The sequence below is a fragment of the Ailuropoda melanoleuca genome, chromosome 7 (assembly GCF_002007445.2).
Source record: "Ailuropoda melanoleuca isolate Jingjing chromosome 7, ASM200744v2, whole genome shotgun sequence".
NCBI classification, from domain to species: domain Eukaryota; kingdom Metazoa; phylum Chordata; class Mammalia; order Carnivora; family Ursidae; genus Ailuropoda; species Ailuropoda melanoleuca.
This window is the reverse complement of record NC_048224.1, coordinates 50,874,732-50,888,950: the sequence shown is the minus strand read 5'-3', so window position 1 is coordinate 50,888,950 and position 14,219 is coordinate 50,874,732. Positions and strand designations below refer to the sequence as shown.

The window sequence follows — 14,219 nt, the reverse complement described above, 5'->3', positions numbered from 1 at the left end:
TAGCGTGGTGCCAGGCACACTGCAGGAGCAGAATGCATAACAGCCAGATATGGAATATTTGTCCCTTCAGCTGCTGACGTGTAGCTGAACCAGTTACTTTATTTTTTTTAATTTTATTTATTTATTTCAGAAAGAGAGAGGGAATGGGTAGAGTCAGAGGAGGAGGGAGAGGGAGTAAGTATCTGAAGCAGACTCAGCAGTGAGCACAGAGCCCAACACGGGGCTTGATCCCACTGTGAGATCATGACCTGAGCCAAAACCAAGAGTTCATACTTAACTGACTGAGCCACCCAGGCACCCCCAGAACAAGTTACTTTATGGATTGAATGCCCTGTGCACAGTGGTCAAATATTTACTAGTGTTCTGCTAAACAGTTTCACATTAGACTCTGAAACTTCCATATTTTGATATAAAAATATTTGATGTTTGATATTTTGATACAGAAGATAGGTTGAAGAGTGTGAACTGAGAAATGAATAAAAACAGAAGTAAATAAAATTCTGAGTCTATCTCCAATATTGCATGTATTACTCTGTGAGCAGGTTTAGAAGTCTATTGCCTTAAACCAGTGCTTTTTTTTTTTTAAAGATTTATTTATTTGAGAGACAGCGAGCATGGGGGAGGGGGGCACGGAGCAGAGGGAGAGGGAGAGAGAAACTCAAGCAGACTCCACGCTGAGCATAACCCCATCACTCAGCTAGATCTCCTAACCCTGATATCGTGACCTGAGCCAAAACAAAGAGTTGGACACTTAACCAACTGAGCCATCCAGGCGTCCCTTAAACCAGGGTTAAAACAAACATTATGTGGGGACGCCTGGGTGGCTCAGTCGGTTGAGTGTCTGCCTTCAGCTCAGGTCATGAGCCCAGGACCGAGCTCTGCATGGGGCTCCCTGCTCAGCGGGGATCTGCTTCTCCCTCTCCCTCCTCCCCCGCTGCTCATGTTCTGTCTCTGTCTCTCTCTCAAATACATAAAACCTTTTAAAAAAGGGAGAAAAGATTTTTTTACATTAAAAAAATAAAAGAGGGGCGCCTGGGTGGCTTGGTTGGTTGAGCGTTGGACTCTTGATTTTCGCTTAGGTGCTGATCTCAGGGTTCTGGGATCGAGCCCCATGTTGGGCTCCATGCTTAGCGGGGAGTCTGCTTGAGATTCTTTCCCTCTCCCTCTGCCCCTCCTCCCGCTCACATGAGTGCTTGCTCTCTCTAAAATAAATAAATAAATAAATCTTTAAAAATAAAATAATCACATCACTGATTATTTATTAATTACAAAGGAAAAGGGTGCCTTTACAATAGAAATCTAGTGGATACTACTTTATTCAAATGATCAAATTTACATCAATAATGAAACTGACATCTGATGCATCTAGATGTGATACACCGAGACCTAAAATCAACTACACACCATTTCCAACCAAAAATGTTTAACCTGAATCTGATCATGCAGAAACATTCAGACAAATACAAATTGAGGGGCATCCTACAACAACAACTGCTCTGGATACTTACTGTCATGAGAGACACCCTCCACCCCACCCCCTTCTAAAGGCTGGAAAAGCAGTCCAGATTCAAGCAGGCAACTAAATGCAATGCAAGCTCCTTAAATGAATCTTGGGTCAAACACAAAACCAAATATCTAAGGACAGTATTGGGACAACTGGGGAAATTTGAATCAGGTACTCTACGTTAAACAATAATATTATATCCATGTTAAATTCCTTGAGGGTGACAACTGAACTGCAAATATGTAGAAGAAAGTGTTTGTTCTTGGGAAATACATACCCATATTTACAGGTAAAGTGTCCTGATGGTATCTATACCTCTCAAATGGTTCAGCAAAAAATGTGTCTACTAGTGCATAAAGCAAGCATAGCAAAATGTTAACAACTATAGAATCTAGGTAAAGTACAAAGGTGTTATTATACTACTGTTGCAACTCTTCTGTAGGCTTACAATTTTTCAAAGAGTTGGGAAACAAGACTTAAAAGTTATGGATTCAGGGGCGCCTGGGTGGCACAGCAGTTGAGCTAAGGGCCCACGTATACACTTCCCTTTTCTCCTCAGATTATTTTGCTGATTCCCCAACACCCTGAATGAAGTATCTGCAGTCTATCTTTCAAAATTATTACCCTGACCCAGCCAAATCTTCTTTTACTTCCCTGTGTACAAAATTTCCTCTTTCATCCATACTATAATCCTATCTGCCTTGTCTTCTTTATTAAAAAAAAAAAAAAAAGATTCAAATATCATTCGAGGCTGACTTAACAGATCCCCAAACACTTACTTCTACGTCAGGAGTTCTTAATCTCTTTGCACCACAGATCTTTTTGGCAGTCTGGTGAAGCCTATGGACTCTCTCTCAGATAGATTTTTATTTTTCTTTTTATTTTATTGATTGATTGTAATCTCAACACCCAACATGGGGCTTGAACTCACGACCCTGAGATCAAGAGTTCCACACTCTACCAACTGAGCCAACCAGGCACCCCTCAGATTGCTTTTAAATACATAATTAAATATATGAAATTTTGAAAGAAACCAATTATACAGAACTATTATTTTAAAATAGTGATTTGGTAATATGTGAGCTTTATCATCACATTAAATAACAAGATCTAACAGTGTGTCTAATAATGCCATAAATTTGAAAAAAATATAAGCATAAATATTATTCTGAGATATCTGCAAAAACTGTAGACATGATACAAAAATATCTGTAATTTTTATTGATGACAAAGTCACAGGCATTGCTAATTCCGCTGTGGTTTGTTGCCTACATTCATAATTGAAGGAACTAATAAATTAGTTATCGAACAATAAAAACAGCTGTGATTTTATCCCCATTCTAGTTCAAAAATCCCCTATATTCTATCCATCAACTGGTGAAATCCCAGGTTAAAATCCTTTCTAGTTCAAAGCTGTGCTCAAACTGACTTCTGTCACAAATTTTAAAATAAAAACAATGATTCCTCCTTTGGCCTAGCTCTCATCTGAACATACCACCACACCTGTTTTTCCACGATCTTATACACAGAACACTGTTTATTTCTATGGTTTGCCTAGCCAGCACCCATTTGACAGTCAATAAAAGGTGAAGTTGAAGGAAGGGAGATGGAAGCAACCAACAGTCCCTCATTTCCAAGACATCCAACAGCAAGTGGAAAAATGCCAAGTATACTGTGTGTGTGTGTTTCGTAGATGGGCTGCCCCCAGACCCAGAAGTCCAGCTTGTCAAGAGTCCCCGAATCATGACATCTTCACCAGCGGCACTCAGAAGATATTCCACCTCCTTCTCGCCTCCTATGCTCAGTTCTCTACCTGCCAGGTCGCTCGCCTGTGGCTCCCACCCGAAGCCGCCCCGCCGTTCTCCGGTCCCTTCCCATCCCATCCCCCACGCGTCCCTCCCTCCCGTCTGCCCCAGGCCGCCCTGGCCCCCGGGGGCCGCCACATCTGTACCTTGGGCCTAACCGTTTGTCCCCCTACGCCCACTTCTACCGACACGGGACGGAAGGGCCCAGGGCCCAGGGGTCAGCTGGACTGGACGGCCCGGCCATTAGGCGCAGGCTGCGGCCCTAGGCCAAACCAGCCCGGCCGCCAGGCAGCGAACCGCGCACTCCGCGCTAGTTAACCGGAGACGCGCACTCACCACGGGGTTCACACGGAGGAGGGCACCGAGGTCGCCGCCGCACCGCCACTCAGCCTCGGAGCCGTCGCCCGCGCCGCGAGCTGCCACCGCCGCTGCCTCCTCCGCCGCCGCCGCCACTACTCGCTAGCTGGCTTCCCTGCGTCCTGCGGCGGCGCTGCCGCCACGCCATCGCGCGTGCGCGGCGCCGTGGGGGCCCCTGGGACTGGTGGTTCGCGCGGGCGGCCAGAACTGCCCTTCCGGTTTAGCCAGCCGGGTCGGTCGCCCCCGTGAGCGGTCGTGGGCTTCTGCGTTAACGCTAGGCGCCTTCCGAAAAATTGTTCCACATCAGACGCGCGACCTTGCTTCCGCGTAGGGTGCTGCTGGGTGTGGAAAAACCCGCCTGTGCAAGTACGTGTAAAGTAAAAGAATTTAGAGCATTTACATCTTCGGTAACAAGTGTCGCTTGCCCAGGGCACATCATTCGTCTCACACACACACACCTCTTCTCCCTTTCTGTTAAAAGTTTCCCAAGTTGCCTTCAGCGGTATCTGGGGTTTTCAGTTTTAAACCTGATTTCCCAGTCCTCGTTTTATCCTTTTACTTACTGTAAATTTGACTATACAGTTTTTTAAGTTGACTGATTTATCTGATAAAATTTTATTTTACAAAAATAACTCAGGTATATTCAAATGTCAAGTCAACGGAGCTGAACAGTCATAGAAACCTTAGAACTGGAAGACATCTTAAAGATCACTAGTCCAACTCCCGCCCAGGCAGAAATTCCAGCCAGACGGTCTTCCAACTTTTTTTTTTTTTTTTTTTTAAGATTTTATCTATTCGTCTCAGAGAGAGAAGGAGAGCAGGAGCAGGGGGGAAAGGCAGAGGGAGAAACAGACTCCCCGCTTAGCCAGGAGTCCGATATGGGGCTCCATCCCAGGACCGGAGATCACGACCCCAGCGAAGACAGAGGCTTAACTATCTGAGCCACCCAGGTGCCCTCCTCTTCCAACTTCTATTTCCACAGTTCAAATTTCAGGGAGCTCACTATCTTAAGTGAGATAGCCCGCTCCCCTGTTGCACAGCTTTAGAAGTTCTGCCTTCGGTGAAATGGGCTTCCCTTTTACTTCCTTCCAGTGCTAGTTCTGATGCCTGGAGCAATATGGAATGTTTTCCATTTGACAGCCTTTCAAAACATTGAAAACAACGATTATATCCTCCAACACTGGGAGTCTCCAGGCCAAAAAAAAAAAAGTAATACTGTTTTCCAACTATTTCAAATGTAAATCAGCTCCCAAATTGCTTTCTATTTAGTCATTCTCCTTGATGTCGTACTCTTAAAAATTGTCAAAATTTGCTTCCTATTTATTGCTTCATTTTATTACCATGATCGCATTCTATAGTTAGCTGGTCAGATATTATCGCTATCATATTGCCATTCAACTGATTCAAGAATTCAGTTCAATCAAAGACTATGTATCAGCTGTTTTAAAGCATTGCCCAAAGGACCAAGGGAATGCAAAAAGCAACAGGATACAGTTTACAATCTAGGATGAGAGGGTAACTCACACAGATTAAGGATCATAATAATAACCTAAGGTATAAAGCTCTATGAGAATCCCTGAGAAAGGTTTCATCAAGTTGAGGGGCCATGACTGTAAGGAGATGATACTTGGGGGTTACTGGATGGCTGGATTTCAGGAAGGAAGATGGCATATGAGGATTGCTAAGGAAGAACTCAGCCTGAGCAAAATGAATGTGTAAAAGAACACATTCAAGGTTCACTTTCACTTAACACTGAGTACTCTAGATGGGCTGGAGCACACATGCCATGGGGGAGAGGAAGGAAAGGACCCCCAAAATTGCAAAAAGTTCTTGAGGGTTGTGGAAAGAGCACTGGAATGGTCAATTGTTTTGAGCCTTACTCTGCCATTTATAAACCAAGAGCTTGAACTAAATAGGCAGTTTTCAATTTTTTTCCCACCCAGCACACCCCAGGAACACAACTCCCACGTTAAAACAATGGATCACTAAAAGAGTAATTTTTGTTAAAAAAAAAAAGATTTTATTTATTTATTGGAGAGAGAGAGAGAGCATGAGCAGGGGCAAGGAGCCAAGGGAAAGAAAGAAGCAAACTCCCGGCTGAGCAGGGAGCCCGATGCGGGGCTCCATCCCAGTACCCTGGGATCATGACCTGAGCCGAAGGCAGACGCTCAATGGACTGAGCCACCCAGGTGCCCCTACAACAGTAATTCTTGTGGAATATGTAGTAGGTAGTGTTCTCAACACCTTTTACACATGGAGAAGTGGACTCAAGAGGTGAACAGATGATCAAAATCAATAAATTGTACTTCCCGAGGGCAGAGAACCCCATCTTATTTACCACTGTGCCTCTGGAACCTGGCATACTACCTAGGATGTAATACATATTTTTGTTCCACTTTTTTTAAATGAATGGGACAAATAAACAGTAAACTGGCTAAAGCTCGTTTCTTCCCACTATACCACTCAGTCTTCCCTGATATACAAGGATATGAAGTTACACATCCATAGTTACGGAATTCATACTGGATCTTGAATAGAGCTCAGTTCTTCAGATTCCTAAATCCATACTCTCCATTAGACTACTCTGCTGCAGAATCAGAGCACAGTGGCAAACTCAATTTAAAAAAAAAAATTTCTGGGGCACCTGGGTGACTCAGTCAGCTGGGAGTCTGCTTTCGGCTCAGGTCATGGTCTTAGGGTCCTGGGATCAGGCTTCCTGCTCAGTGGGGTCTTCTTCTCCCTCTGCCCCTCCCCCCGATCATGCTCTCTCTCTCAAAATAAATAAAAACCTTTTTGAAAAATTTCAATGCTAAAAGCTAACTGAACCATTACATTCACTACATTTCTTTTCTAAAATTCATTTTCAATCAAACAAGTAATACAGAAATTCATTCTTGGCCTTAAAGGATGTATACAATACAAATAAGTAAAAAAAAAATCCTTTCGACTCCCCTCCAATTCCACCCAGAGGGAGCCACAATCTAGTATCTGTTGGTATCTGTCTAGATTGGTGGGGAGGGGGAGGGGGTTACACAAATAGGATCACATTGTACATACCGTTCTCTTCATTTAAAAATAAATCCTGAGCTTCACTCCGTATCAATACATAAAAATCTACCTCAGTTTTAAAACTTTGCACAGTATTTCCATAGTATCACCTCCACAGTTGATTTAGCATCCCTTATTGATGGACATTTAGGTTGACTGTATATTCTGAGTCACAAAAAATACATGTGAATTAACTGTTATTTTTTAACATAGTTAACATAGTTTTAAAAAATTTTTAAGGGAAAATTTTTTTAAAGCTCTGGCAATCTGTAAAAAAAAAAAAAAAAACCACGAAATCCAGAAAGACATGCATGGAAGCTGTTCTACACAAGTAGCAGATAGTATTTCTCTATAAAATGTTTTTTGCCCTTTGGAACAGCCCAGTTACAAGTAAAGGACAAGACTACATAAACTTACTCCATGTTTTGGGCCGTTGGTTGTCCTACACTGGCCCCCAATGGCAGGCTCAGAAATAGTAGCAGTACTCAGAGGTGGATTTACTATGAAGCTGGTGGAGCTTATGATTTAGGGCCCCTCACTTGCCTGGGGATTCTTGCCTGGTTTTGTAACATTTGCCAAAGAATTTTTAATTCTTGGCTAGGGTACGGGCAACAGATAAAAGCCTGAAACTTGAGAATACTGAAAATGAGGGAAAAGACGCCTATAAAACAGAGACATAAATTATGCAACTTGAACTGCAGCACAGTGAAATCTACTATAAACTTTATCCTTCCAGGGTGGCTTGGTGGTTCAGTTGGTTAAGTGTCTGACTCTTGATCTCAGCTCAGGTCTTGATCTCAGGGTCATGAGTTCAAGCCTTGCGTTAGGCTCCACACTCAAGGTTCCACACTGGGTGTGGAGCCTACTTAAAACAGAGCAGAGCAAAAAGACACCTTATCTTTCTATCAGTATCAGAGATGTCCAGACAGATGGGAACTGTCATGTTAATGCAACATAAAACTTTGGTACATTACCTGTATTTGATTTAACCTATAACATATGAAATAGCTTTAATGTAATTTTATCTTTTTTTAAATGTTATTTACTCATTAGAGAGAGAGTAAAAGCAAGAGAGGTCACAGAGGGAGGAGGAGACTCGCCGCTGAGTGGAGAGCCTGAGGTGGGGCTCTATCCCAGGACCCTGTGATCATGACCTGAGCTGAAGGCCGACCCTTAACCGATGAAGGCACCCAGGTGCCCCAATGTAATTATATCTTAAACATCTTTCACTGACCTTTTTTGTTCTCTCATATTACTTTTATTTTTTTAAGTATTTTGGAATTTATTGATTTGTACTTAAACTGTTGACAAAGATTCACCAGAAATAATCTGAATAAGCAGGAAAATACAGTTAATACTACTGAAACACTAAAACAATTCAAGGACACATGGTTTATCCAACAAAACAATACCTCTTAAATAGTGTCATTGATACAAAAACTGACTGCTTCTTACTTTTCTAAACACAGTGGCATAATTAACAATATTCAATCACTTGTTTTTTCCTGAATATATAAAAATTAAAATGCCAATTAAAAATGAATATATCTTCTCTTTAAATGTTTCCTACAGATACAATTTCAATATTTTCATTCAACAGTGGTGTGGTTTAAGAGATTTTTCATTCACAAGTCAAACAACAATCCACCCAAAGGGAACTGATGGTCTATAGGCTTATAGTGCAAATGAAGACTTTCGGAACGCAGCAAATGACATTTCTAACAAACATACCAAACAGATAAAATTCTTAGAAGATAATGCAAGAAGCCCCGCAAAGCGGCTGGCCACACAACTAGAACCTTTGATCATTTTACAAGTGATTTCAATGGGACTCTAGATGTTTCCAAACTCAACTTGAACTCTCATCTTGGGCTTTGTATTTTGCTTTTCCAGTTTCACTAATGACACAAACATGATTCAAATCCCTGAAATACTCATTATAGTCAAGGGCATATCCTACAACAAATTTGTCTGGAATTTCAAATCCAACGAAGTCTGGTCTATATCCAATACTTCGAGGAGTCCTTTTCACCAGCAAACTTGCAACCTTGACGATCTTTGGATTATACTGCTGGACCAAGGAAAGCAAGGTTTGCATTGTTTTGCCTGTTTCAATTATATCTTCAACAATCAAGACATTCTTTCCAGTTAAAGTTGAGAGATCATCTCCACCAATTACTTTTATGTCCCTTGTTGACTGGTCATTACAGTAGCTTTTCAGTCTAATGAAGTCTACAGTCATAGGAATGGATCTATCACTATTTCTGTTCAGTGCTTTAATGTAATCCAGCAGGTCAGCAAAGAATTTATAACCCCCCTTGAGCACACAGAGGGCTACGATGTGATGGCTTCCCATCTCCTTCATCACATCTCGTGCAAGCCGTTCCGTCCTGTCCATAATTAATCCATGAGGAATAAACACCTTTTCCAAATCCTGAGCATAATGATTAGGTATACAAAATAAATCTAGGTCATAACCTGGTTCATCATCACTAATCACAATGCTGGGGCTTCGGGTTGCCATAATGGAGCTGGCTGGTGCGTGGACTGAGGGCAGTTCTCTTCTGTATTACTTTTAGTTTTAAGTTCTTAAAGGTTTTTCAAGCTCAGTAAGTTCCTGATAGATAAACAGGGATTTTTTTTTAAATAACAAGAAAATGTAGACAAAAAAGTAACATACTTACAATTTACTCTTCGAAAAACATAGATATCAACAATTTTAATAGCTACATAATGTTTCATCATCTTGAAGTAACACAATTTATCATTTCAAAACAGAAAATTGTTCATTCCTGATAAATATTAAATAGTAAATTCATGCAATTTTTAAAAAATCCTAAAATACAGAAATTGAGGCTTAAGACTTGAAAAATTGAGAAACTTCTCAATTTCTCAATTAAGAAATTGAGACTTAAGACTGAGGTATATTTAAAAATAATGGTATAGTATTATTATACTGTTAAATAACTTACTTTTCTTACTTAACAATATATAATAGGTTTGCTTTGCCAACTTGACAAGCTAATTCTAAAATTTTTGGAAATACAAGTACCAAGAATACCAGAAGACACTCTGAAGGTGGAAAAGACATGTTCTACTGGATATCAAGCTATAGTATTTAAGACAGAAGCTAAATGGTAAAATTCTAAAGACTGTACAATAAAGAAAAGTTAATTTTTTTATGGAAGAGGGAATTAAGCTGGGGTGAAAAAGTGAGGACTTCTTGATGCTGACAACATTCTTTTTCTTGATTTCGATATTGAATACCTAGGGATTTATAATTATTCATTAAACTGTACACTTGCATTTTATGTACTTTTCTGTATTCATATTGCAATTTATAATAAAAAGGTTTAAGATATGTAAAATATCCAGCACATAGTAAATACTCAATTGAGGGTAGCTACTATTGCCATTTAAAAAAGAAAAGAGGCAGTGGATTTGTGACAATCTCCAAGAAATATAGCTAACTGGATGGAAGAAGAACCATGTATGTAGCATGCTCCATCACTAGTTTTAAAATAGGGATACACACACACTGCATATGAATATGAATAAAACCTCTCTAGGCTACACAAGAAAGTGGTGACAGTGGTTACCTTTACCAGTGTAGAGGAATAAGGCTGGGGAAAGGGTGGCAAGCAGACTTATTTTCATTGCATGTTATACATTGTACCCTTTGAATTTTATACCATGTACATTTATTTCCTATTTTAATATATTTTTAAGTATGTATGTATTTATTTATTTATGTAATCTCTACACCTAATGTTGGGCTTGAACACTCCTCTGATTGAGCCAGGCAAGTGCCCCTATATATCCTATTTTAAAAATTTAGAAATTTAGGATACATATTATCACTCAAATTCTATAGAGGTAGCTCTTTATATTTAGTAGCTTATTTTACTTCAATGGAAACTTTAAAACAGAAGAAAAATTAAAACATTTTCTGTATAAAACTAAAATGCTTTTCAATTAATCAAATACAGGGGCGCCTCGGTGGCTCGGTCGGTTAAGCGTCTGCCTTCAGCTTGGGTCATGATCCCAGTGTCCCGGGATCGAGCCCAAGTTGGGCTCTCTGCTCATTGGGGAGCCTGCTTCTCCCCCTCTCTGCAGCTCCCCCTGCTTGTGCTTGCTCTCTGTCAAATAAATAAATAAAATCTTTAAAAAAAAAAAAAAGGACAAAAAAAGAGTCAAGACAAAGAAAACTGATTGCCTAGCACATTGCACTTTCAAAAGCACACACAAAAAAAGGCTACATGAGTTATACCTAGTATTGTTCCTGGCTCAGGTGTCAGGGGATACTTCTGTTTTACTCTTGAGTTGTTGAATAAAGGTTAAGGCCCAGTCCCTCTTTTCTTTTATTTTTAAAGACTTTATTTTTTAAAGTAATCTCTACACCCAACGTGGAATTCAAACTTACAACCCCAAGATCAAGAGCCACATGCTCCACCGACTGAGCCAGCCAGGCACCCCTACAATTAGTTTTCTTGAAGTAAATGCTCTAAGAAAAGGGAAAGTCAAGGGTCTAAGGGCCCAGTCTTTTAATAAAAAAGGCATCTATGTAGCCAATATGAGAATAATTAGAACATTTAAAAAAATATTTCCAAAAGTCTGTCAAATTCAACATAATCACCAAACATTACTTTCCATTGAAAGAAATCTTGGAACTTTTGACTCTCAAGAGATGGTTTTCTTGAAGAGCTTCTAAAATTTCTTCCCATAGTATATTCACATGATTAATAGCATTCCTATTATCCTACAACTTCCCAAACACTTTAATATACAGTATCTTATCTGATCCTTGAAACAAGCCACTAAAACCAACAGGACAGAAATCCCTGACGTTCAATAGATGAAAAAGCTGAGGCTCTGGTAGGTTTTTCCCCAAGGTCATGTGCCTAATCTCTTAGTTGAATATTCTCCCCAACAAAGGATGTGGAAATTCTCAATTATCAGGGTCTAAACATTCAATTTGTCAATTACATAAGTCTTTTCCTTTTCTTTCCTGTTCTATGCCTGTATTTCCCTTTCAGAAAGGAAGATTTAGAAACTAAATGACATCGGATCCTAACCAGTCCTAACTCTGCTTAGCTGAGATCAGATGGGAAATAGAAATCTATTTCCTTACCCCTAGGAGCACAAGTGAAACGAGCTGCTTTAAATTACTGGATAAAAATCTACATTTGTCTATCACTCATTATCAAAATATTTGCAAACTATATAACTACTCTATACCCTAAACAAGATATAAATCAAAAACCCAAAGCTCAGGATGATAATCTAGACTACAGAAATTAATCAAATTGCCAAGGCTCAAATCCTGGCTCCCTGTCTTCTCAGCTCTGTAATCTCCAGGGCAAGTTTCTTCACCTCTTGGGGCTTCAGATTCCTTAGCTCTAAAATAAGGGTTAAAAAAAAATGCTTTCATAAGAATTAAAGGACATAATGCACATAAAGTATTTAGCGTAGTGGCTAGCTCTTAAATAGTGATAATTTGGCACCAATACTATTATTGGCATTTAACATTCAGGAAACTAGATTCATTGATGCACTTTTCTATTCAACCCATAAAAGATCGCACTTTGGATTATACAATAACATATACCTAATACACTTGGTTTTAAAAAGATACTACAAGCACCAATATACTCATTCCCTTTGGAAGTTAGCCAGATATCACTTATCTAAATCTTAGGAAAAAGAGAGTTGCAAAAGATTACTCCATCAAATCAAGGACAAGGCTGAAACTGATTGCTTTGCTTTTATGGGAAATGGATGATATATACAAAGTTTGTTTGAAATGATATGAAGCTGTAAAGTGGCTGGATGGTGATTTCTATCTAAGTAACGGACTGATGCAACCTATAGAGGGTCAGTGTTACAGCAGTGTTACAAGCCCTGTTGCAAGATGGGTGATGCAACTTCTATAGTCAATTCTGAGTCACCAGCATAACCTTTGAGAAGCACTGAAGGAGAAAGGAAAATTCTTGAGTACTGACTCCTAGGCTGAGCATCTTAGTAAACTGTGTGTAAGATGTTTCAGTGCTATTTGGACATGGTGTCGAATCTCAAGAATACATTTAGTGGAAAAACACTGGAGTCTTCAGTTCCTATGATAATGTCCCATGCATTTTTTGGTAAGTATCTTAAAATGTTTTGTATCAGACCTTTGGTCTTTCCATAGCAGGTCCTCCAAAAAGATTTGCTGAATGAATTAAGTAATTAAAAAAAAACTAAGAGCATTGGCTATGGGCCAAGCTGACTTCGATATCAATTCTAACTCCATCACTCACTAGCTCTATGACTTTAAACTAGTTATTTAATATTTCAGTCCCAATTTTCTCATCTGGAAAATGGGAAATGCCAAGTATTAAACTGTAAGGACCGAATGACATAGGAAACAGAACAATGCTTGGCACATAGTAAGTCTAAAGTAAATAGTAGCCTCTATTATTTTTTGCTACAGGTTGTTATACAAGTATGAGGAAAGCCAATATCAAGACGTCTTCGTCTATCAGATGCGTTTAAGCACAATCTGACCTTTTCCAGGAAGAGTGAAGTTAGAAGGGTATCAAGAATAAAGGACGAGGAAGGCCTTGCAAATGGTAACTCAGGGCCACAAAGAAAAAAAAAAGATGAGCGCAGGAGAAGGGAAGGGGCGGCTAGCTAGAAAAATGATACATCCCAAGGTGGGAGTGATGGCATTAGAAAGCTCTTCAGGAGAGGGCTGTCACACTGGGGTGGGGACTCAGGGCGAGGAGGCAGTTACTTTGGCCCGGCCTGTGACTTACCGTGGGTAGGGCAATGTGGAGAAACCTGGTATAGACAAAGATAGCTGGCTAGAGCGAGCAGGGCCGACAGAATGGCTAGAGCCACGATCCGCTGCCGGGCGGTGCTCCGGTCAGGCCCCCGCTCGAGGGCTGCGGGCCGAACAAAAAGCCTTGAGGCTCGGACACCCCAGAACCGTAGCGGCTATAAAGGGCAAAGAAATTTGTTCTGAGGCGATCACAGCATCTACGCTGAGACCTGCCTGCCTGAGATGGATTGGAAGCTGAGAGGAGGAAGAGCTGCTTCCCGCTTCGAGACGAAGGACGGAGGAGGGACAAGCGGACAACAGAGAAAAAGAAGCAAAGGACCCAAATTACACCTCCTCGAGGGAATCACGCACTCCACACTGGCACTGGCACCGGCCCCTCAGGGCCCAGCGTAGAAGGCGGGACTTCTGCCGTTACCGGCGGAAACGGCCTCCGGGTGAGAGGTCGCACGAGGGACAGGCAGCTGCTGAACCAATGGGGCCTGCGCCTCGGGCGGATGTTGCCTCCCATTGGTAGCTGTCGGGTGCGGCCAACAGCCAGTGAGTCCTCCGAGGGGGCGTAGCAGTGACGTTGGTTGCGGAGGAGGCCGCTTCGAATCGGCGACGGCCAGCTTGGTGGCCTGGACTAATCAGAGGCCTCCAACGAGCAGGGCCTGCGCCAATCGGTGGCCTCCACGACGGGGCTGGG

At 41.1% G+C, this 14,219-nt stretch overlaps 2 protein-coding genes and 1 long non-coding RNA gene across 9 annotated transcripts in view; 1 reads left to right on the top strand and 2 right to left on the bottom strand.

Annotated features, from left to right (window-relative positions):
• The window catches only part of GAPVD1 (GTPase activating protein and VPS9 domains 1), a 74,852-nt gene extending 70,929 nt beyond the window's left edge, over positions 1-3,923 (bottom strand). For 2 of the 5 annotated variants that reach the window (XM_011221122.3, XM_002916314.4), the window contains exon 1: positions 3,646-3,911. The gene's annotated coding sequence lies outside the window, so the exon portion shown is untranslated. Of the gene's footprint in view, positions 1-3,645 lie in introns of all 5 variants that reach the window. The other 3 variants (XM_034664516.1, XM_011221123.3, XM_002916313.4) reach the window with 3 other exon arrangements.
• Positions 3,924-5,750: 1,827 nt separating this feature from the next.
• Positions 5,751-14,153, bottom strand: LOC100480823 (hypoxanthine-guanine phosphoribosyltransferase). Of its 3 annotated transcripts, none has more exons than XM_019796483.2 (2): positions 13,865-14,153; positions 5,751-9,331 (listed from the first exon to the last, which is right to left on the bottom strand). In XM_019796483.2, exon 2 carries the CDS (start codon positions 9,236-9,238, stop codon positions 8,564-8,566), a length of 675 nt encoding a protein of 224 aa, XP_019652042.1. In that variant the 5' UTR covers positions 9,239-9,331; positions 13,865-14,153; the 3' UTR covers positions 5,751-8,563. The 3 variants fall into 3 exon arrangements, with proteins under 3 accessions (XP_019652042.1, XP_034520408.1, XP_002916358.1); XM_034664517.1 differs by having other exon boundaries at positions 5,751-12,113; positions 13,509-14,152; XM_002916312.4 differs by having other exon boundaries at positions 13,509-14,152.
• Positions 12,778-13,351, top strand: LOC117803029. Its single transcript, XR_004626584.1, has 2 exons — positions 12,778-12,854; positions 13,184-13,351. It is a non-coding gene; the product is annotated as an uncharacterized LOC117803029 (long non-coding RNA).
• Positions 14,154-14,219: the final 66 nt, after the last annotated feature.

Excerpts from the sequence above, each read along its gene's own strand:
- LOC100480823 (XM_019796483.2), bottom strand. The coding sequence starts at position 9,238 with ATGGCAACCCGAAGCCCCAGCATTGTGATTAGTGATGATGAACCAGGT.